This window comes from Lates calcarifer, linkage group LG6 (assembly GCF_001640805.2).
Source record: "Lates calcarifer isolate ASB-BC8 linkage group LG6, TLL_Latcal_v3, whole genome shotgun sequence".
Lineage (NCBI taxonomy): Eukaryota > Metazoa > Chordata > Actinopteri > Centropomidae > Lates > Lates calcarifer.
This window is the reverse complement of record NC_066838.1, coordinates 12,054,993-12,078,515: the sequence shown is the minus strand read 5'-3', so window position 1 is coordinate 12,078,515 and position 23,523 is coordinate 12,054,993. Positions and strand designations below refer to the sequence as shown.

The 23,523-nt window shown below is 42.7% G+C and overlaps 1 protein-coding gene and 1 long non-coding RNA gene across 2 annotated transcripts; one reads left to right on the top strand and one right to left on the bottom strand.

Annotated features, from left to right (window-relative positions):
* Nucleotides 1-352: 352 nt before the first annotated feature.
* On the bottom strand, nucleotides 353-4,324 carry LOC108876392 (uncharacterized). Its single transcript, XR_001959986.2, has 3 exons — nucleotides 3,951-4,324; nucleotides 3,738-3,795; nucleotides 353-1,747 (listed from the first exon to the last, which is right to left on the bottom strand). It is a non-coding gene; the product is annotated as an uncharacterized LOC108876392 (long non-coding RNA).
* An 11,837-nt stretch (nucleotides 4,325-16,161) lies between these two features.
* gpr61 (G protein-coupled receptor 61) lies at nucleotides 16,162-22,451 on the top strand. The gene is made up of 2 exons (XM_018665830.2): nucleotides 16,162-16,418; nucleotides 18,193-22,451. The coding sequence occupies exon 2, from the start codon at nucleotides 18,451-18,453 to the stop codon at nucleotides 19,867-19,869; it is 1,419 nt and encodes a 472-aa protein (XP_018521346.1). The 5' UTR covers nucleotides 16,162-16,418; nucleotides 18,193-18,450; the 3' UTR covers nucleotides 19,870-22,451.
* Nucleotides 22,452-23,523: the final 1,072 nt, after the last annotated feature.

Sequence of the window (23,523 nt, the reverse complement as noted above, 5' to 3'; positions counted from 1 at the left end):
GTGCTTCTCAAATTTACATGTGGCAGAGTGTGGCCATACAAAGCTGTCACACATTTTTCTCTCCTCCTTCCAGTTCGTCATCACTTACCATCTGACAGCTGAATATGTCAACAGTGACTACATGTTCTGACTGGTGCCACTATTTTTATTTTGTAACCATATACGTAAGCTCCCATTCATTAAACTGGACTATCTCTGGTTGATTAATTATCCCAGTGCCCAGAATGAGTAGTGCACATGGTATTTGTTGTCAGTTTATCTGTGATTGATAAATTGGTGAATCACCTGTGGTGTATTTGGGCCTTGTGACTGACACATGCACAAAAAGCAGCCAAAATAAGGGGAAAAAATATGGAATTAGAAAGATTATATTGTTCAATGAAATGCAACATTGTGTTTCAAAAAATGTATCATTACTGTTGTATCATCTCTGAGACACATTATCACTCTTCAGGTAGGCAGGTGGCTGCCAACCTGCTCAGCTCTCCAACAATGACTCCCGTCACATAGCATGCTGTTCTTGTTCACTGTGCAGAGTCTGTTTACAAATTTGATTAGGTCTCTTTATGAGCACCGACTGAGCGGGGAAAACCTTGTCTTTTTTTTTTTTACTCATGTGAATCCACCCACATGCTTTTTTTTTTCGGGTTTTCCTCAATTCACAGATCTGCTGCAGCGAGCCTGGCTTTGGCAAAGCTGTGAGAGCCGGTGCATTGCCAATAAGCTGTTACACCAATGTAGCCTCCTACTCAAAATGCCACGAGAAATGGTTTAATAAAGAAAGATTATAACAACAAGGGACATGGCATAGGATAATTTAAACATCGTATGAATTATTATCTCAATATAACACGATATATGAGTTAATGCAAGCCTCTTCATCAGGTGAACACTCCTGTAATTTCATTTATTCTAATATTGGAGAGACCTGGAAATTAAAATCATTTTGAATTTCACCTCTGTCTTTTCACAGGTCTGAGCCCAAGTTCAAATTTATCTGACAACAAGCAGAGTTGTCAATGGCACAAAAAGCCAACCTTGTAGGAAAACATTGACCTTTTGTGACGTATCGCTGTGCTTTGAGCATCACTTGGATGTTACACATTTAACAGACACTAAGCATTAGAAGCATGGCAGAATATATAACTGCAGAAACTCTGGTGGATCTGGAGCTGGCTTGTAAAGATGTGCTTTGGCAGGTGAAACAAACAGATTTGAAGCAGACTGAACAGCAGGCAGATATCCCTCATGATTTGCTTTAATTATATCCAGTGCCAAGTGAACTCACAGCACAAGATAAGTCCTTTAAAACAGGTTTAACTTCCTCAAATGTTGGGCTCAGACTTGACTTGAAATATAAAGTGGGACAAAAATGGACTGATATTAATTCAGAGAAATGTATTCCATGAATTATGTAAACATACCTGGAGACATTCTGTCTAACCAGGCCTCCAGTAAAATGCCAGGAAATACAGGTATGAACGTGTGTGACTGAACATAGTGTGAAACTTCTGTTTGACTGGAGCACTATAGCACTGTGACTCTTGTGAGATGGAGCTGAAAGTGATTAATGTGCTGTTCGACTCCACTTCCTGCTGTGATAGGGATAGTGTTGCCTGGCAACTGCCTGCGGCCTTTCGTTGACTGTTTTGGCTCCGTGGTAAATCTGAGGTGGCCTTGCCTTCTCTTGTTCTACTCCGTGTACCTGCTCAGATGGGGTTTCTGGCACAGATCGATGTCTCGATCTCTGCAAAAAAAAAAAAAAAAAAAGATTTCTAGAAAATCAATGCCTCTCTGTGAACACAGGGACTGACAGACTAAAATATTTAATGGGTAAAATGTGACAACCTTTGTCTTTCTCTGCTCGTCAGTCAAAGCAGACAGAAATCCCCCCAGTCGGGCCACTTATTAATCATTAAGTGGTGGCAGAATTGTTAAGTGACTAAAGCTCTTGTAACCAGCACTTTAGCAGGCAGGAAGCCATATCTTCGCCTGAGATGACCCTATCATGTTTCACAAATGATAATGCATGGAGTCACAACAGACTCAGCTTCTGAAAGCTATTAACCTCACACTACGCCTGTGAAGATTATCATAGAGATCTCTGCATCATTTGAGGCCAGATCACACTGATGTAAATGATGTTTACATACAGCAGACTCTCCACCTGGCCTCTCTGCTGACACGGTAAACACACACTCCTGTCTCCAAGCTGACTGGTTTACACAACATACACAATTGGATGCAACTATAGACCCCATGCTGGCTGCACGCATTAGACCTGCAGCTGGGTCCACAACACAACTCCAAATACAAAGGTTTATTTTTGCCTGATTACTCTCATTGTCTCGCTACATTTGTCAAGATGTTAGTTTTCAAACCGGAAATAACAGGTTTATTTTGGCCTCTTTGGGGCAACAGAAACAAGCTGTGAACATTGATATATATATCACATTTAGATGCAACTGATAGCAAAGAGTGTCTTTCTTTTAAACACATCCAGTAGTTACAGAGCAACATTATCATTCATTTGGAGTAATGCCTGTTATATATAAGTCCAGTGTTCACTTTATTTTAGCTCTGTTTTTGGCCTCTACTGATTCCTGAGGGAATTATGTCTCTTTAGCTTCTAAATGCTGCAGTATGTTCACTGGCTAGCCACTGACTGTGTCTGCATGGTAGCTGACAGTGGGTTTTTCAGAGCTTTTTTCCTGTATATAGCTGCCTGCTGCAACAGTCAAGTTATTGGCCAGACAGCTACACAACAAGCTGACACTCGCCTTACAGCTCTGGCTGAAAGAAGCCAGGTCATAGTTCTCTATGGGTTCATCATCCTGAGTGACCCCTTTGTTTTCACATTGTCATCTTATCACATAGATTAGATTACAGCTGCTTTAAAGCAACTGAAGTGTCAAACTGTGAAAGGTTTTGTAAGTACACATGGTGATGAATCTCCAGCTGGTTGCTACACATTAAAAACAGCTTCCACATGAATTTATGGTTTGTTTTCTCACTTAAGGGTGTTATGTGCCTAAGTGTTGATCATGCAGGTAAACTCCAGGACAACTTGCACCAAAGACATTGTTAATAATGCATTGGTTCTAAATAAATCAGCCCAATGGTGGTGTGTCTGACGCAGGTAACCGTAGCTAAGTGAGGTGTTTAGCTCGTCAAGGGTCGAGTTGCTGTTCTTGAAGTATCACTTCCCTCTGGCTCAAAAAAAAAAAACTGAGACATGTGGATGCAGGAACGGCCTCGAGAGAGAGAGAGAGAGAGAGAGAGAGAGAGAGAGAGAGAGAGAGAGAGAGAGAAGTAACCCTAATCTTTGTTTAGCCTACGTCTGGACTGCTCTTGGTTTCCATGGCAACACTTTCAGTTTTGTGTTTGATCAGGAGTGCAGGGACGAAACAAGGTCACTCAACAATCATATCTCAGAGAAAAAGCCCACATGGATGGCACATGCTTCAATAAAAGCAAAGCTGCTTGTAATCTTGGCTCATCTTGTTCTCCCATCGCTTAGCAACAGACCGTGCTTCAGCCATGTGCACCATGATGGCAGAGACCACCACCACCACTAAATCATGGAGAGAGGGCTGCAGGTGTCAGCCTACACTGAGGCGCTGTGAGCATTAACAATGGATGTAATCAGGAGGCAAGGCACCCATTGTTTTCACTCACTAATTAAAGCTGTCACTAATGCAGTTACAAGCTTTGCTGTAATAAACGAGCATAATTACCTCTGTCAGGTGAAACTGTCAAGCCAAGGATCCATTACAGATCTATTTAAAGCTGTATCTGAGAAATATTAAATCTGCAATCAGATGCACCGTAAATACTGACTAGGCAAAATACATAACTCTGTTTTGTTGATATTCTGAATATAGAGAGAATGAGAATGAGAGAGCATGATAGTGGAAGACAAGACATTTCCCAGTCTCTATCTCTAATACCTGTTAATCCGTTCCTCAGGGCAAAGATAAAGGAGTTGATGCATGCCGGCTGTTCCCACAGGAAACAGATGATTCTCTACTAATTAACTATGTGGGAAAACAATGATAATCCTCTGTCTTTGCAGCAAGAGCCGTGCCCCTGCACTCAGCCACTAACATGAGGTCCCCTGGAGAAGGCAGGAAAAGACTTCAAATAGTCAGTGACTCACTGCCTCGAAAATGTTTGGCTTCCTGTGTCAGAAACGAGAACTCAAACATGGCTCATTGAACATGATAAAGATGCATGTGGTGTCGCTGCTGCTTAAAAATTACAGCAGCAGTTTTAGCCTACATACAACATATCTTGTTTTCATCACTCAGTCCCATGTGCCTCTGTGCTTTCTCCTCATGCTCAGTTTTTGACTCAGCGTCTCTTTTATATCTCTCCCTGCTCTGGAGCCATTTTGGGAGCGTGTCAGAGAGGTGCAGCAGGCGAGGCAGCAGCAGCAGCAGTCAACACAGAGCCCATTACTTGGCAGAGAGGACTTCCCGTCCCTCGCAATGTGACTGAGACTGTGCACAACCCGGACTCCCTCTCGTTATCTTTGCTAAGAGCCTATCAAGCCAGAGTGGACGGTTTGAAACACTGAGGGCTTTATTTGCTGAGTACTTGGCTTTTTTTTCTTTTTACCCCCCACCCCTCATTTTTTCAGTGTCTGTGTCTGTGGCCACTAGTGGCACATCAAGCCTGGCTGAAGAGGTCTTCTCTACAGCTCTCCAGTCAAACGGCAATGATTGTGCTCCAGGGGAGACAGAAAATTGCATCTGCGTTTTGGAGTGGTGCACTGTAATGAGGCTGAGTGGAAAGCATGCACAGAAGTAACAGGGTGTAGCCCTGAATATCTTTTCATATCAGGATGATGATGGTGCCTTGTTGAGATGCAGATTTTTCTTTATTTTAGAAACAAAAAAACAAGCAATTATCAATAAAATGAACTGTGAAGATGAAGCTGCAACAACAGAAGCTTTTTATAGGAATGAAATTGTGCTTAATGTGAGATCATTTTCTCCGAAACCTCAGCAAGCTAAATATGGAAACATTACATTATAATGGACTGAGTGCTATATGATACAGGAAGAGAGTGTAAGGGAGGCTGAGTAGCTATACCTCTAAGAGATTAAGGAGCCTGACAACATAAATCTGCTGTACCTTCGCATGAAATATCCTGCTGATGAAATGGGGGGTGTTTGTTAGGCCGCCGAGGAGCAGGAAAAGAGAGGAGAGGGGCTGCAGGGCTGAAAGGGGAGATCATTAATGGGAGAAGAAGGGAGGGTGGCAGAGGCGGAGAGAGAGAGCTGGACGGAATGTCCTTTTGCTTTTCTAAGACAAGTGTCCAGTTGCATCATTAGATCAGGGGTGTTTACTGTGTGCCTTTATTTATTCAGCTCTGGACTGTGAATAATGGAGCACACAGCGAGGAGGTTCCTTGTCAGCGGGAGGTGAAGATACAGCAGGCTGAGGGGAATCAATTCTCTATTTTTACTCGTGTGTGTGTGTGTACACTCGCTCCTGTGTTTGCTAATGTAACTGAGCGTACACCTCTTCGATGAATGGACACGTCGATGGTCTCTGCTGCCTCTAAAATTAGGCACACCTTCCTGATCTCCATCATTAGCTGGTTGAATATTATCAGCTACTCTGAGGAGATCGACCCCCCCCCCCCGAAGCATCACTTCGTCTCATTCCCTCTGAACTCTGGCCTTCACAGTGCCAGCCAAAACAAAACCTGGCTGCCCTGATTGCATAAGACACCAGCCTCACACACGAATGCACTGCAGCAACTCCAATATGAGTAAGAGGATTTTATAAACAGGTTTTAGACTTTGCCCCTATTTAACAAACCCTCATTCTTTGCTCTATCCAGCCCGCGTGTGGTTCGTTCAATCCCACAATGCATTAGTTGGGAAGTCAGATCAAAAAGCCGGTGCGGCAGCAGCTTCAGAGGCAGACAGACCCAGCCCTGAGTTAAGCAGGAGCTGGTTGTTGCGGCTGTTATATAATGGCTGCTGATGCTGATGGCAGTATATGATGAGGGAGTGAATGAGTCAGTTTTTCTCTGGTGCTGGAGGATCTATCTATTATTCAGGTGCAGGTTTGCCCTTGGGTGCTCTCCCATGTGCCCATCTTTGAGCCAAGACTGGACACTCACTCAGCAGGTGCTGAGATACAGCCTGCAAATGAGCATCAGAGGTGAAAAAGTGCACCATGGTGGTGCAGCACACCTGCAGTGGTACATAGTTCAGATTCAGGCAGCAGAAACTGTTTCTACAGACAGAAAAAAAACAACAACAAAAAAAAAAAAAAAACAAGATTTTAGAGTTTATGATGCCAAAAGTACAACAGCCTCAAGGTCGCTTTTTCATAAGAGACCTGTGAGCAAGAAAGCACATAGCTACAACAAAAACAAGAAAACTAAACTGAAACACACCTCCTTTTCTCCTTTACCTTTATCTAAAAACCCATTCAGATGTTGACATGTTCTTCTTTTGTGTTTCTGGTTCTGGAAATGAGGTTAGTGAGCATTTATCTTTATACACTGAATTATCTTGGCCTTAACTCTGACAAAATGAAATTGTGTTTTAAATCAAGTCAGATAGGTTCGTCTAGATGTGTGAGTTACAGAAGAGTGTGAGTTAAAGGGTGAAAGGTTTATAGTCAGGGCAGTGGTGGCTTGTGTGTGTATGTGTGTATGAATGCAGGTGTTGTGATTATCCAGATGACCACAGACAGAGGTTACATAAGACAATTAGCACTCATTCTGTGTGTTGTGCACTGTTTCCTGGTCTCATTCTAAAGGACTACGATTCTGACTCTGATTTTTCTCCCATTGTCCTGTGGTGGAACAGGACATACTATGTGCACATCACCCTTTAATTCAAATAAATTTCATGAGTATATTTTGTATATATATATATAACAGTTGGAGACACTGTAGAGCTCTGTAGATGAAAGTTTTACATGAATGATCAACTTTTTATATAAAGGAAAACAAGTAAAACATGTAACTTAAACATTCAATGTGACACCTCACATGAAAAGTGCCCCAAAGAGATGAATGTAAGTTCACTCTCTTCATCACTAGTTCACCAGCTAGCTGCCAAAAACTCTTACAAGTCACTGTAAAACTGTGAGAAAGTGCACAGTCATATCATAAGTCTCTGTGGATTTACACCTTGCACAGTACATGTAGGCATTTGATCCAAGTGATTAGAGCAGCTCTAACTAAACACAGGACTTAAACTTATGACAGAATATTATTATTTCACTTAGCAACAGATCTGAATACAGTAGGCCTTTATTTCACCTCTGCCAGAGCCTTTTGTTCTACTTATTCTTTTCCGCACTGATTAAATTCAGATGTCTTCAGCATTGAGATTCACTGGGTGATTCATTCACAAAGCTCCGCTGCTACTGCAGTCCTGCTGCCATTAGGTTTGGTGCTTGAAATCCGTATCATGTCAATGGCTATCCAGGAACCAGGGGGCATCCTACACACTGCAACCAAAACAACCACAAACAAGAGAAAAAGCTTGGGCGCTCTGGGGATCACTGAGAGGGGACACACTACTGTAAATTAAACAGATTTGTTTGGTGCCCGTGTCGGAGTCTGTAATAATCTTCTGCTTTGGGAACAGCCTCGTGGCGTGCTTTAAGGGATTTAAAAGGCTCTGCTTCTCTAACTGTTGCCTCTATTAATCACAGGCCTCTGCTCTCTGTAGTGTGTGGTTGTTTTCTGGGAAATGGGGTTTAATGCAGGGTCATTATTACGATTCCATCCTGTTTTTGCCGTCACTGTCACAGAGCTGTGTGCTCAGTGACAAGTGAAAGGAAAACTCCTCCCCTTACACAAACACAGAGGGGGAAAAAACACACACACGATCCTTCGAAGAATCACGATCTTGAGCACCCAGCCGTCCTCTTTGTAACCTTGTTAATGGATTTCTACTTCTGAGTTTATTTTTATTTCTGATTCAGCAGTAAGCACAGACGGGAAGCTCCATTAGTTTGCTTATGTTTGTCAGAAATAGAAATCCTGTCATTTTAAACATTTGTTCTGTTGTCTAATCTGTCTTTTCACTAATGAACTCACAAGTCTTCACAAGCACAGTATTTATTTTCCAGTCAGTGTTCCAGAATAAATACTGTATTACTTTGTTATTATTCTGTAATCCGTGTCCAGGCTTGAATCACATTTGAAAGGCTTTGGGTTAAGCTCCTTATTTTTTGTTATTTTTAAGGATAAAATTGAGGGATAAAACTGGCTAATTAAAAAAACATAGCAATTTATTTTGACAGCAGAGAAGAGATGATGTCATTGATCATGTCCAATAAAGCCAGAAGGAAGCAGATGTATTTACACAGGTGACACTTGTCATTTGTTCCAGGTCAGCCTTTTAATATGTACACGGATATTTGAGCTGTAGCCAATTATGACATGAAGAATTACTATCACACACATGAAAAAGGTCATTTTCAATTCTTTTCTTGTCCTTTATTGATACATGATGGTCGGTGGCCATTGTCTGTGTTCAAATAATAAGTGCAGGCAAATTTAGGTGATTATCAAAAATGATGGAATTGTGGTTGAAACACTGTCATGTCTATGTAAAATAAAAGAGGAGTTGGGAATAAGAAGATGTGTGTGCAGGGGTATTTGATTACTGTTTTTGAAGGATTGTGTGAATTTGTGCCTCCTGATGACAGCTTGATTATATAAATGGACAGCACTGAGTTGGAGGAATAGTTTGACATTTTGGGAAATGCTCATCTGCTTTCTGGCTGAGATTCAGACGAGAAGATTAATGCCACTCACATATCTGCCAGTTAATGGACAGACATGAGAGTGGTATTGATTCTCTTATCTAACTCTCGGAAAGAAAGTGAGTAAGCATTTCTTATTTCTTATTTGCAGTTTTTTTGCACAGGTAAATTAAAAAACTGAAGTAACTGAAACGTTTGCATGTGCTGCTGTAGCAGAGGTCGAAATATGTTTTTGTTTGTTGAACCAATCTGTCTGAGTGTTAGACTAGCATGAAGGCTGCTTGGCTGATTTTCAGTTTCTCACCCTGCTGAATGCTGACAGCTGGCTTGCATTATTAACCGTGCAGCATCTGTCGGGATTTCACAACATCACCCCCTCCTCCACCACCACAACCACCTCTTCCTCCCCATCCCCATCTTGCCTGCAGGACTGAGCTCTCTCTGGCTCTAATGAGGACAGAAGATGAGCAAGTGGAGAGAAAAGACTGAGGTAATGGCTGAGAGCAAAAAAAGCTTGATGGTTTTCATCTCAGTTGTCTCATATATAGGAGCTGGTAGCAGTATGAGTCCTGAACCACTGATAGAACCATTTAAAACACAAACTGTACTAAAGACATGGCAAGTTGCTGTGTCAGTGTTTCACTTTTGCAGACCTCTGGCATCTGCAGTGTTCTCATAAATATGTATGTCACGACTATTTCTGTCACCTAATGTTCATTTGGACAGTTAGAGTGAGTAATGCTTTTTCATCAGCTGTCAAGAGAATTGGCCAGTGTGATATTACACACAATAACTTTTCACGTCACCAATCATTCTGTGGCCTTTTAACCATTTTAAAATTGACAAACCTTGTTAACCATATAAAACCATATAAAATTCAAATGTAACACGTCATTGGCCTCACAGTGTTTTACTTTCTTCATTAGAAATAAAAAATGTGCCATTGTTCGTAAAATTGTGCACAAGAAAAGACTGCAATGGAATTAAAAACCGCTGTGCATGGTCCACTAAGCATGTCATAAGTCTCACTCCAACCCTGCAGCCACCTGTAGGCTCTGAGCATAAGCCCCCATGTTCATCACTCCCCGGTCTCTGTAGGCCGGTTTCACTTCTGGGGAATGACAAGGTCAGAGTTGAGATACAAATATGGACTCCATGACTGATACAGATTCATTATTATTATTATTTTAAAATAATGTCAAAGTTCAATGTTACTATTTACAATTTGCATACATTAGGCTTTTTTTTTTTTCAAAAAAAGATTGAGCTCAATTGTTATATAACTACACATTTTCTCTGAAGAGAGGGAGAGAATAATCCTCTTTATGAAAAACAAAAAGATACAGATTACACCCACTCCTATAATATCAAAATGGATAAACCAAAAACTGAAGGGTGGGCTAAGTAAAGACACAGCCAGGCTCAGCTGTGCTGCCATTTAGAGCAGATGCTCACAGAGAGGAAATACACTTCCACGAAAGAGCTCTGAGTGCTCATATTTATGGTGGATATTGATGTTACATCTAATACTGTGAAGTTGAAGCTTGCTGATGTGAGCAAGGAAAAGAAAGAGGGTTCAGAATATAAATCCAAATGTGCTGCAGAGAAGAGACTCGTGATGTATGATGGGTAACCCGGGGGAGGGGAGGGAATGTGATGGCCTCAGCCTTGGTTCTGCCTGATGATACAGCCATTAATCAAATGACTGACTGCACTGTTTGGTTTCTGTGAAAAAGGACATCTTTGAGTTCATACACATCATACACATATTTATTTACATTTAACCAATACCATGATCTTTCCCTGAGCTTAGCCAAAGTGCTTTTGTTACCTAAACCTGACCACAGACAGATGCAAACTCCAGTCTCTGGTGTGACAGTTCCACCATTTGATTGGAGTTCCATCCACTCCAATCATGTCCTGCCATTGTAACACATTCATTTAAAAAAAAGCCTTGCCTCTGAACATAATCCAGCCAGTGATTACATTTTGATGTTGCAGTTTCATTGCATATACACATAATTTATTTAGTCACTCACAGGCAGATTTCATTATTTGTGGACAGAGCCAGGCTAGCTGTTTTCCACTTTCTCACTGTTATGCTAAGCTAAGCTAACTGGATGTTGAAGTTCATATTTACCAAACAGACATGAGTGGTATCAATTTTCTCATCTAACTCTCAGTAAGACAACAAATTAATGTTTTTTCCCATAATGTCAACACAACAACAAAAAACTTTGTACTAGGGCTGATTGTTTTGGATCATATTGTACTAGGTCCATTTTTGTGCTTCAGACTTGTGTGCCCTTCTAACAGATGAAGGTCGTGTCTTGCTGCAGTGTAAAGCAGCAAAGCCCCCGGAGGCTTTTAGTGATTCAACTAAGGACATCTCACCTCACTGCACCACCAGCCAGATACTACAGAAGAAAGTGAATGTTCTTTGTTATGGACACCCTCATCTCTGGAAAGTCTTGGTCTCAGGAGAGATCTAGGGAAGAGTTTTGATGTGAGAAACGACAAAGTTTAACTCAAAAGACACATTTTACAATAATCAGAAATGAATAAATGAATCAGTTGAATGACATGAGGTTACTCACAGCCCGTAAGTGAATAAAAAACAGTAGCTCGGAGGGGAGTCATGATGTTCTCACAATAAAAAGTGTGACTGAAAAAGAGTCATCAAGCATCTGTGGGTTTGTGGCGCCGAGTTGTGTTTTTCCAGTCAGTAATTAAGACTTTACTTGAATCACCATGAGTCTGAACATGCTGGGAAAAAAACAAAACATATAACCCTTATAGTATAGGGATGAAGAAATGATTCTGTACAATCAGCCACAAGAACTCAGACTCAAATACCTGCAATAGTTTGTATTATCCGCCCCTTTTTTTTCCCAATTTTTATTACAATCCTGGCTCCTTTTCTGAGATTATGTGTCCCTAGGCAGACAGGCAGCCCGGGGTGTCGGCACTCATCAGTGACTCAGTGTGTGTGCAGAGGATGACAGTGCCAACCTGGAGCCAACAGAGAGTGCTAATTGTGCCTATTTGGACTCTTAATGCATGACTCTGGGAAATCAAACAGCACAAACCAGTTAGCATCACTGGTTAGTGTATTCTCTGGCTGCCTACAGAGGGCAGGCTGTCCCAAGGCTCCCAGCAAGCTATTCCAAATTGTACTTTTGAAAAAGAATATTTTAATCATGCAGTGTGTTAGTGAAACTCAAAACTTTGCATGTTTCTTTGAAAGAAATTGTTATTGGGAATAGATGTGACATGTTGTGAAATGGTGAGGTGCTGTTTCCTCAGTGCTGCAGAATAAATGTTTAAAACCAGGTAGGATCTACATGCTCTAATAAGTCTGAAGGAGTAAATGGAGCATGGAGATCAAAATTTGGTGACACTCTCTTTCTCTCTGGAGATTTAAACAGAGACTCAACACACGCTCAAAAATCCAGTTTGGGTCACAGCTCTTTTCCGGAGGCCTCGCAGCTACGCTCAGTGGTATAACGTTTTGCACAACTGTGATTAGCAGTATAGCTGAAATACATGAGGATGCACAGCATCGTTCGGAGGGTTTTATCAGCTCAGATAAAAGTGTGGGCCCGCCCCTGTCTGGTGAGGTGCATGAAGGGGTGTTAGTAATCAGTCTGATGTGACCTCTCAGGTGCATGTTGTTCTCTGGGGTACCGTGGGAGGATAAAACTGGAGCAAGGCTGATTTAACTCCAGTCAGATACTGGCTACCCACATGTTGTATAAAGGTATTGACTAGTAGCCCTCACAGAGGAACAGATGATGTAAGAATCTAAATATATTAAAATAAAGTGAAAAAGAAATCTTAAAAATATGTGACAGCAATCATTTTTTGCCGTTAATTTTCATTTAATAACAGTATGCATGCTCAGTTTCTGGTCTCTGGTATGTCAGTCATGACAACAATGAAGTCCTGAGTGAAACAATTCAGCTCTGTATCAAATAATGCAACAGGATTTTTCTGCAGATCATATTATCTGCAGCGGTTTGACGTCAGGCCAAACATGATCTCTTCTTGCTAGAACTGTGAGTTTGTGCTCCTGCACATGGTTTGACTGCATCCTGCATCAAACTGATGAACTTACATGCACTGACAGAAACACAAATACATCCAAACTCTTTTTCCCCTCCCCCCATACTGTTTTCTACCTTTTGTCTCAGACATATTGATTTTAAAAATTAAGGGAATTTGAATATCGATCAACTAATTTCTAGTGTTCTAGACCTTTTGCCTGCAGTGCGTGCACTTAAATGAGGGTGAAAATATCAGCGTGAAACCTGAATTTAATGACCATCTGTGCAACTCTATAACTAACTAAATGTCATTAAAGGTCTCACTCTGTGAGCATGAGTCAGTTGGCTTCAGAACTGTTGTTGTGGGGAATAAGAAGGACATTTTTCTGGGATTTTAGAGTGTTGCAGTAACTTGTTAAATGTGAGAGCTCCCCCTACTGATGAGACCTGAGATCACATTGGAAAACAATATTAGATCAGCAGCGGTAATTGAGCATGAGTCAACCCACCTGTGTTCAGTTAAATAGGGAAAAAAGGAAACTGAAAATGATCACTGACCCAACATGGTGGCAAAACACACTGAGCACTGCTCCAAATGGCTGGTAATGGTGGGCAGAGTGTATGAGATGTGGGTGCATTTATGCTGTTGGAGGGCAGGGGCGGGGGGGGGTAAAGTTAAATGGTGGGGTGATTGGGAGGCTGACCCAGGCAAGCAGGGAAGCCGAAGTCCAGGTTGCCATGGAAACCATTGTATTTCCCTCCCCTCTGATTGGTTCTGCTGCTATGAGCAAGTATCTGCTATTTTTGTCATTATTTAACACTTCAGGCACGAGCACAGTCACAGGACACACACACACACACACACACACACACACATGAAGAGCAGAGCATTGACAAATACAAACAAAGACCCTTCTATATTCAGATATTCAGTTTCCATCTTCAAAACACCTCAGTAGTATCGCTATCATCACATCCGAGCTTATTATACCTAAAAACTCTCAGGGTGTTGTTATAATTTTGTGCTTTAGACACTTTAACACAGTTAACTTCTAGAAAATAAACAATGAATATCTGATACTGTCTTTTTCCTACAGATCATATGAGTGACCGCAGCCTCTCAGCAGCAGCCTCCCAGAAGCACACAGCCTGATCATCAAACTGTCTCTGCTACAGTCAACACAAAACCAACGGTGCACAAGACAAAACAGGTTTGTGCCTTTGTACATATTAACAGTACCGCAGTAATTGGATCAATAAATGAACATGTGTCCAATTTACCCATTGATTTATCTGTGAAAAGAAGCAATGACTCGTGAACTAATCAAGGTTTGTGGAGCTGCACTTCCACTGATGAGTGAATTCCTCAGGAAATAAACTGCATGACAGAGAGATGAGAAAACCTAAAAATTAAGCCTATACACAGCAGCAGCAACACTGGGCCAGTGAGCTGAAAACCAAAAGCTAATGAGATACAACTTAAAATAACAAAACCTTTAGAGAAAAACACAAAATCATTCTCCATCACAGTCCTCTCATGATATTCATAAAGTTTTAATGTAGCAGTGTAAAACCTCCCAAATGACCTCCTATCTCTTCTCTTATTCCAATGGTCAGGCTGGGATCAATCCAAACATTACTTAATCTTGGATATTTTTGTTTGATATTACTTTTGATGTGATTGTGTTGTAAGAAGTGGGCGTAATAAGCTGCACAGCTTCAGCCTACACCTCACTGGTCTGGAAAATTGTGTTGTGTCTTGTGTTATTGTGTTTTCTACAGTGTTGTTTTGTTGGATGTAGTTGCATATTTGCAAAATTGTTTGTGTGATTACAGACCCCACACACACACATGAATGGACTGTGGTATTATTGTTATGCACCTTTTAATTGAAATGAATCTCAAACAGCTCTCAAGCTTGATTCTTTCAGTCCCATGGAAGCTTTTAAAGCTTTACTGTCTCATATTTTTGCCCTCAGCTCTATCTAACACTTACTTACATTATCACTTAGTATGTGACTTACTTGAATGTGCAGACCCTAACATGGCCTGGCCTTGAATGAATGAAAAAACATGTTCTGTAAAGCTCTGCGATGGACTGGTGATCTGTCCGGGGTGTATCCCGCCTCTCGCCCATCATCAGCTGGGATAGGCTCCAGCCCCCCTGCAACCCTTGATGGGTACACAGTATAGATAATGAATGAATGAATTAAAGTTGTTTAAATGTAAAGTACCATTCACCCTTGTTTTGTCCAGCCTCCCAAAAGCTAACGATATTCTGTGAGAAATAATATAAAACACAAACAATCAATCAACTGCCTCAGCTCTGCTGTCATCAGTGTTCTTATTCTTTTCTTTAGGTTGTGTGACTTTACATTTGTTGTTTCTTGTTTGCTGCCTCTGTGTTTTGTCTATCTTTGCCTTCTATCTTCATGGCATCTCAATAAAGATGAATATGATTTTTAAAAAATCCAAATGGAGTTAAGATATAGAAATCTCCTCATCTTACACACTCCAGTGGTAAACAAACTCGTTCTTCAGGGCTGGAAATAGTTCAGTTAATGTGATATGTATGTTGTGTGGGCCGGGCTTTTGTAAATGTTAATCTGAGCTCATTAACATTAACCACTGGGATTCTTTTCCTCTCTGCAAGTCAATAATCCAGCCTCGTGAGAGGGCTTTTGCCGGATTGTGCATCGGGGGGAGATCTTGGCGAGCTGAGCCTAAGGAGACAGAAATTAGAGAAATGCTGATCCGGAGGCTAAAGGTGATTTTCTCTCCTAATTGTTGGCTACTTCCACGCCTGTTGTGGGACCTGATGTGACCTGCAGTGGAGATTAAGTTGGATTTGGGGTTGAGGGGGGTGGGGGGGTGGGGTGGTGCAGAGCCATCCCTCCCAACTGTGGAGGCTGCGAGGCACTAAGACCCAGTGGAGAGCAGGGGGAGGCTGGATGCTGCCTTGTCCACCCGCCGCCTGCTTGTCTGATCTGCACGGCTCCACAGTTGCCCTGAGCACGTGCTGGAGACAGTGCATGTGTGTGTGTGTGTGTGTGTGTGTGTGTGTGTGACCGTGTGTGAGGTGGGAGAGAGAGAGTGTGTATACGTGTGTGTGTGTGTGTAAGTCCACCCGTTGCGCATCACAGGCTGGAAGACAGGACTCCTCTTCTTCCTCTTTTTTTTTCTGTATTTTTTGTTCACTCTCACACCCTCCTGCTCCTGCTCTGCCTCTCCCACCTGGATCGAAGACCTGGCTAGGAGGGAGCAAGGGGGTGGGGTGGGGGGGGGAGTGTTGGGTTACGAGGCATTTGAAAGGATGGGGATGGGGGGGTGGGGGTCAGCGTGATGACGAGATGAAAGGGGCCAGGTGAGGAGAAGACACAGAAGCACCCCTCTCCTCTCTCTTGCCCCCTCTCTCCTCCTCCTCCTCTCTCTCTCTCTCTCTCTCTCTCTCTCTCTCTCTCTCTCTCTCTCTCTCCCTCTGTGACGTGGTGCGTGGTGTGTGTGTGTGGCGTGTCAGTGTGTGTTTGCTGTGTGTGCGGGAGAGAGAGAGCGAAACAGGTCGGCTTTTCCTTCAGCAGACTGTGAACCTGCACAGGAGGAAGCAGCCCTCTCCAGACTGAGGTATGTCACCAACTTATCATCACAACGCATCTCCACACATACCTGCCCTGGTAACGGGCAGCGTGTGGGGGAGATGTGTGTGCCAGTTTTTTTTGTGTGTGTGTTATGTGTGTGTGTGTGTGTGTGGGGGAGTGGAAGTTGGGATGCTGGAAAAAGGTGGCACAGGGGTAAAATCTGACTCAAGAGACAGAGTCTTTTTTATCTGTCTTTGCCAGATGCTTCAGTTCACGTATGTTCATTTTTTGCTTTGTAATGAAAGGAACACTTGAACAGCAGGCTGGTTTTCTCCATGCAGTAAACACCGTGTCATGTGCATATGATAGGGTCATATGGTTTCCAGTCGGCAGCCGGAGAGATTCTGCCGCAACCTTATATTCTAGCTTTGTGTGAATTCTTTGGCAGCTTCTGAGGCAGTGTTTGACTATAAATTGTACTCCTTTCATTGATTTGATTACATTAAATGGAAGTCTGTTCTGCATGTGAGCCACATAGTCCCTATTTATTCCTTTTATTATTTAAATCACCCTGTTTGTGTGTGTTTGTGTGATAAACTTGATTGTTATAAAGGCTACCAGGTGTTTTTTTTATATTTGGATATGTGTAAGTAGGTTTTTTCTGTGATAAAAACCCTGTGAAAGACTAAACCACTTCACTTCAGAGAGTTGTCATGATGATGTGTTTCCTTTGCAGCCCATTTTTTAATTTTGGTGGTCCCTTTAGGGCTAAAGTGACCCTGGACACCAGAGATCATTAAAACATGATGAATGAGTAGGAATCGCCACGGCTCCACAGCTTGGATGGCGTGTACAGATCACTTAATTGGGCTGAAGGTGACTTTAACCCTTTGACCTATTCGGCAAAGGCCACCTACTCACTCTCGCGCACATCAGGTGATTGTCGTGCTTGACTGTTTTGTGCATATGTGGGCAGGGAAAGGAACAGGCGCCTCGCAGGGATGATGCCTGTCACACTTGTGAAATGGAAAACTTGCACATGCAGGTGTGCAGCATATGGAAATGTACCAAAGACTTAGTGCTCGCTCTGCAGCTTTTACAGTATGTGTGTGTGTGTGTGTGTGTGTGTGTAGGGGGTTGTGTCCAGGTGAGGTTGTGACAGTAAACACAGCGCAGGGACCTCTTGACTACTCCTCTGGCCATACAAACACTTTTTTTTCACACTACTGAAGGTACCTGAAATCTAGATCAGGATCTCATGGACCTATATAGGTTCTATATCTTTCAAAATGCGTCTTCTTATAAGTTAGAAGGTCATTGGAAGCTTAACATTTTATATTCTTCATGTCATGATTATAATAATATGAAAAGTGTTTATTGATCTTTTCCTCCCATCACTCCAGACAGCAGGGAGCTCTGTAGTGCTGAGTTTCGCAGTTTGTTCACTCATCCAGTTTGCTTCTTGTCTCTGTTAAGGGGGACATATGGTCCACTCTGTGCTTTTAGCTTTTCCCTGGGGGTGCTGGCTGCCCTGAAAACACACATCTGAGGATGCAGATGTCAAATATGTAGTAAATTATGGCGCTAGCTACAAGTGAGTGCAGACTGCGTCAAGTCTGACGGCTTTATACAACCAGAACACAAGAGAAACACAACTCAGCTTATACATTTGAGATCACAGCCACACAAAGGACTGCATTCAAAGCCATCTTGTACATTTTGATATACGTGAGAAATTGCTTTCAGCATTTGTAGAGATAGATAAAATGTTCATCTTCACAAGTGGCTGCTTTTAAACATGACTTTCTCCTTTATTACAGATATTTTCAACATATTGGAGAGAGAAGAAGAGACACCCCCAGTAAAAGTTACTACATCCTCAAGGAACCAAGTGAAAAACTCCTGTGATCGTCTGCAGAGCTCTAGGCTAAAGATTACTGGGGGTCAGGGCCTGCACATCTCCAGCTGCCATGACAGACACCACCACCTGAGCTTCTCAGTGACACCCTACGACAGGGGAGGATGGGTGATGGGCCCGTGAAATTCACCGGACTCTCTTCTCCTTATCCCATCCTCTCATGGAGCGTCCTGTCACACCGAGCCCCTCCTGGAACACTTCCCTGTCCGGCCTCCCCACGTTTCCGGCCTCACTGCATCCAAATATCTCTAACGTGACCCCGCCCATCGAGAGTGTCCGAGGCGGGGTGGATCTGAGCCAGTCCTTTGCGCTGGCCGCTATGCTCATCATGGATGTGCTGGCAGTAGTGGGGAACTTGGCCGTGATTATTGTCATCACCAAAACACCGCAGCTGCACAAATTTGCCTTCGTGTTCCACCTCTGTCTGGTGGACCTGCTGGCAGCGCTGGTGTTGATGCCTCTGGGGATGCTGTCAGACCGAATCCTGATGGATGAGGCGCTGTGCCGGAGCTACCTCTGCTTGAGTGTGTGTCTTGTGAGTGCTGCCATCCTCACCATCTGTGCCATCAACGTGGAGCGCTACTATTACATCGTCCATCCCATGCGTCATGAGGTGAAGATGACGGTGGGGGTGGTGGTGATAGTAGTGGTAGGAATCTGGATTAAAGCCGTTGTCATGTCAGTGCTACCTCTCCTGGGATGGCTGCTCCAGGGGAACCAGGGTCTGGGGACTCCCTCCATCGTCATTCCCGGCCAGAGACACTGCTCCCTCCACTGGACGGGGAGCAGGACCACACGTCTGCTTTTCATGGTCTTCTTTACATTTATTTATTTTCTGTGCCCAATGATGATCATTCTGGTGGTCTACTGCAACATGTTCAAGGTGGCGCGTGTAGCAGCCATGCAGCACGGCCCCCTCCCCACCTGGATGGACACGCCGCGACAAAGGTCGGAGTCCATCAGCAGCCACTCCACCATGGCAGCTAGCCTCGGAGGAACTGGTGCCCGCACCACCCCTCAGAGGACCTTCAGCGGAGGGAAGGCTGCAGTGGTTCTGGTGGCAGTGGGAGGCCAGTTCCTCTGCTGCTGGCTGCCATATTTCTCATTCCACCTCTACTCGGCCGTGGTGTCTACCTCTCCCACCTCGCTGGCCCAGCTGGAGGACGTGGTCACGTGGATTGGATATTTCTGCTTCACCTCCAACCCCTTCTTCTATGGCTGCCTGAACCGGCAGATTCGTGAAGAGCTGGGCCGCCACCTGGCTTGCCTCTTCAAGCGAGCCGGGCCCGGCGAAGGGGAGCAGCTGCCCAGCCGTGAGGCCTCTATCGAGGAGAACTTTTTGCAGTTCCTTCAGGGCACTGGATGCAATCTGGAGCCCTGCAACTCTCACAGCAGAGCCAGCCCAGAGAAGCCAGAGACAGAGGCCCTTCAGGAATCAGCTGTTCAGCAGAACACGCCAGCTGACTTCCACATCCCAGGGCAGATCCTTGAGGAGACCTCAGAGTTCATACAGCGGCAACAGCTAAACAATGAGCTACATGTATCAGAGAATTGCTGTAAAACTGTACCAGAGCTGTAGCTGCCTGTACTGTCTCTTTTGCCATCCAATAATCCAAGACATATACTTCATTTCATTCGTATTTTCTAAAATTTTGTTGAACTGATAAATCTTTGTTCATGCTACAACAGTGCTTTTAAGCTAAAAATCCAGTGACCTGCAAAACACGGGAATCTTCTTTGAAGAACTGAAGTCATGCAGCTTTTCAGCGGAGGACAGAGCTGAATATAATGTGTGCATCATCTCATTCATATCCCCAGTGGCCATGATGCTGCAGCACTACATGTTTTGAGAGCCATACAGACTGTGTGATGTCAGCAGACGAACACTAAACCCTTGTTGTGCTAACTGCAGTTGAGTGAAGTGACATAAAGAAGAAGTGTTGAATTATGAGAGAGTAGAGCTTCAATGAGGGGACACAGTTTTCACTGTTTACAGAAAACTATAAGAGTCATTAAGAGGAAATTCTAAAAAGATTCAGTGAAATGTTTAGTTTGCTCATTCATTACTCATTAAATTTGGGTTTTTCATCAGACATAAAGCAATAATGTACACTATACAATTTGTTGTGACACATCATCATTACTTCATCAAACATACGGTTCTTCCCTCTGTGTTTTCCTTCTCTAGATTATGTTTTTAAAAACTTTAAGAAGCCCTTTGACAATCAGTTCATATTCACCCTGTGATACCACCACTCTACGTAGGCCCTGGTTCACCTCTAGCAAAGTATTATTTTATACAACTGTCTGCTCAAGGAAAAGCATAAGAAAGTGAAGAGATGGTGGCTGTTGTTGCCAGTTTGTTTATGAGTTTGTTTGTTAGTAAATGATCAGATTTCTTCATCACATATTTAATCTTCATCTCACCAAGGACTTAATGCAAAAATGTTGTTGTTTTCCTCAGTATAAAAAAATGAATATTTAGAGCCATTTAAAAAAGAAAACTGCCCCAGTATTTGAAATATTCATTTTGTTGAACAGGATCATTTCACAGCTGGTGCTGCTGGTGGTATTTATGATAAACAGGCTGACACACCAGTGTATTTTTAACCATTTTCCAGGAACATTATTATCGTGTTTATCTGTTCTCAGTCTTGTGATTATCACCTCCTCACCAAAATCATCTCACATTGCTAGACTCGTGATTTCACCCCCTTCCACTGAAAGAAAAACATTGTAACTGGTATAATTTGTATGACAGCGACGGTGTAAAGAATAAATCTTTGCAAAAACACTGGCCACAGCACATTAAAACTGTCAGTTTGCTGGAACAAGGAAGTCAATGTGGACAGTTTCGAGCAGTCCCCGTCACCTGTGCTGTCATGTCTGCGCTGTTTACAGGTAAACACAGGAGCAAGTGCGATCGCTGCTTTTGTTTGTGCTCTAAACAACCAGGCTTGTTGTGGCTACACAAGCACGCAGGTGTGACACTGCTTACACATGGCAAGATTCGCCTTTGGCCTCATTTAGCGACAAATGGAAGACACTGGTGATACTTTCTCCAATCTCAGGTGGAATACAGTTTGCACAAGTCACACAAGCAGTGACAAACGTTCCAAAGAAAATTACAAGGCACAAAATCTCTTACAGTCTCTCTTTTTTATACGCGTTCTTTCTTGCTGCCTTCATCTATTTTGGACTGCCTCATACTGGACTGTTGGTATGATCACAAGACGCTCGACACAAGGCGTACAGGGAAGGTTCATATTTTGCTGGGAGTCAGAGCAAAAAAAAGCTCCCTTTGTTGGGTGGGGTGGGGTGACCCTAACGTTCTTAATTTTCTTGGGATATGATGATATGTGACTTTGTTGTTGACTGTTTTTCAGACGGGGTCATCATGTCATCTTGTGTTAAAATGTTTCTTTTGTGTCAAAAGATGTTGCAGTAATGTTAGGCCCCAATTTACTTAAGACATCAAGGAGCACAAGACGAAACCACTACTGCCATAATCCTCAATGTTCTACAATATGTATGGATTTTTAATTTATTATCAGTAGTAGTATCAAAACTACAAAATATAAAACCATAAGATTTATTCATTTATAATTTCTTTATTTATTACACCAGCGTCCATGAGCAAGGGTTTTAATCTCTTTAGATAATCTGAGATCTTCCTCATTGAGCATTATTGATCATCTCCTCTTTATGGTACAATGTTGTAACAAATTCAGTGATGTTTCACACAGTCTGGGGTCATTACAAAACCCTTTATACTAAGTGTGCATCAATCCACCATTCAATCAGCTGGATTTCTGTTACCGTAGCAGCAAAATTGCCCTTGACCAATCTGATTACACGCTTTAAGCTCTATTTCTGCCGCCATCTGTTGATTACGAGGATGGAGAAATAAGCTGTTTCCAAAGGTGAATGGCAGATGATATTCCCAGCTTCAGGAATATTCTTTTTTTTTTTTTTTAATTGTGAATCATCAGTACAGTCGATATGTTCATTTTCCCCTGTATCTCTTTTTGTACCTGAGCTGAAAAAGACTGTTTGGATTCTTCATTATTAGGGTTTGTTTTTTTTTCTTCCCCCTCTTGTTAAGATTTCCCTGTGTATTGGTTACCCATCAGTTGAAATGATTAAAAACTGCTGAAAGAAGATGAACTGAAGTGTGTCGTGGTTGCTGTCAGTTGTAGTTACCAGACATTTTCAGATCAATAACTGCATCTATTGAACGATCAATCCCGTCAATCGTCTCTTTTCTCTCTCTCTCTCCTGCCCTCTAGCTGCCTCCTCCTCTCTGCCTTTTTGTGTGTGTGTGTCCTTGCATGTGTGTGTGTGGTGCAGGCAGGGGGTGCAGCGTCACAGGGATGAAATGAAGCACTAAGAACAGGATGAAAGAGGACTGACATTTTGGAGGAAAGGCAGGATGCTGGAGCCTGTCAGCTGGGGGATGTTGCGAACAACTCGGTGATGCTCCATAACCGAACTAATGCTAACGCTACATAATGTAGTAAAAGCCTTGACCCATACACTTAATGCACAAAACACTGGGGATATTGATTCTTAAGTATTAAATAAGAAAATATTCTTAAATAAGTATACTGATGAAGTGAATCTATGCTATTATCCCTTATTGATTTTCAAATATATAGATCTTAAATCTACAATATGAAATATAAAGACAGGCAGTTGAGCTAAGAGGAAATTTTGTGGCTATTCATGTGTGAATTGTACAAATGAATTTCATAAAATCCCCTTAACCTTTTCTATAGTCAGGATTTCTAGATTATGAGTCCAAACTCAGATTCCACCCCTTCATCCCAGCTTCACCCAAGGCCCATCCTCTATTTTCTGATCATCCTAATTTTCTTACCCTCTCCTGTGCTGCTCCCCATCGGACAGAGTGACTCATAGCTTTCATGTCGGGGAGAGCGCCTCCCACAGCGCAGGGAAAACAGTTCAGACAGCCTGACCTTTGTGACAGGCTGCAACACGCCCCGGTGAAAAGTGCTCAAGGACAGATGCCACCATCGCGTCACTCTAGAGGGGTGTTATTCAAATCAGTGGACGAAACACACACACAAAAAAACAAGAGCACATGTTTATCTGTGAGTATAGAGGCTGTCTGTGGTGAAGAGTCTCAGTCACTGGATCACAGATGAACTCAATAACACCAATTTCTCACTTACTTCCAAATCCTGACTTCTCTGAAAAATCAGCTGTTGCC

Excerpts from the sequence above, each read along its gene's own strand:
- gpr61 (XM_018665830.2), top strand. The coding sequence starts at position 18,451 with ATGGAGCGTCCTGTCACACCGAGCCCCTCCTGGAACACTTCCCTGTCC.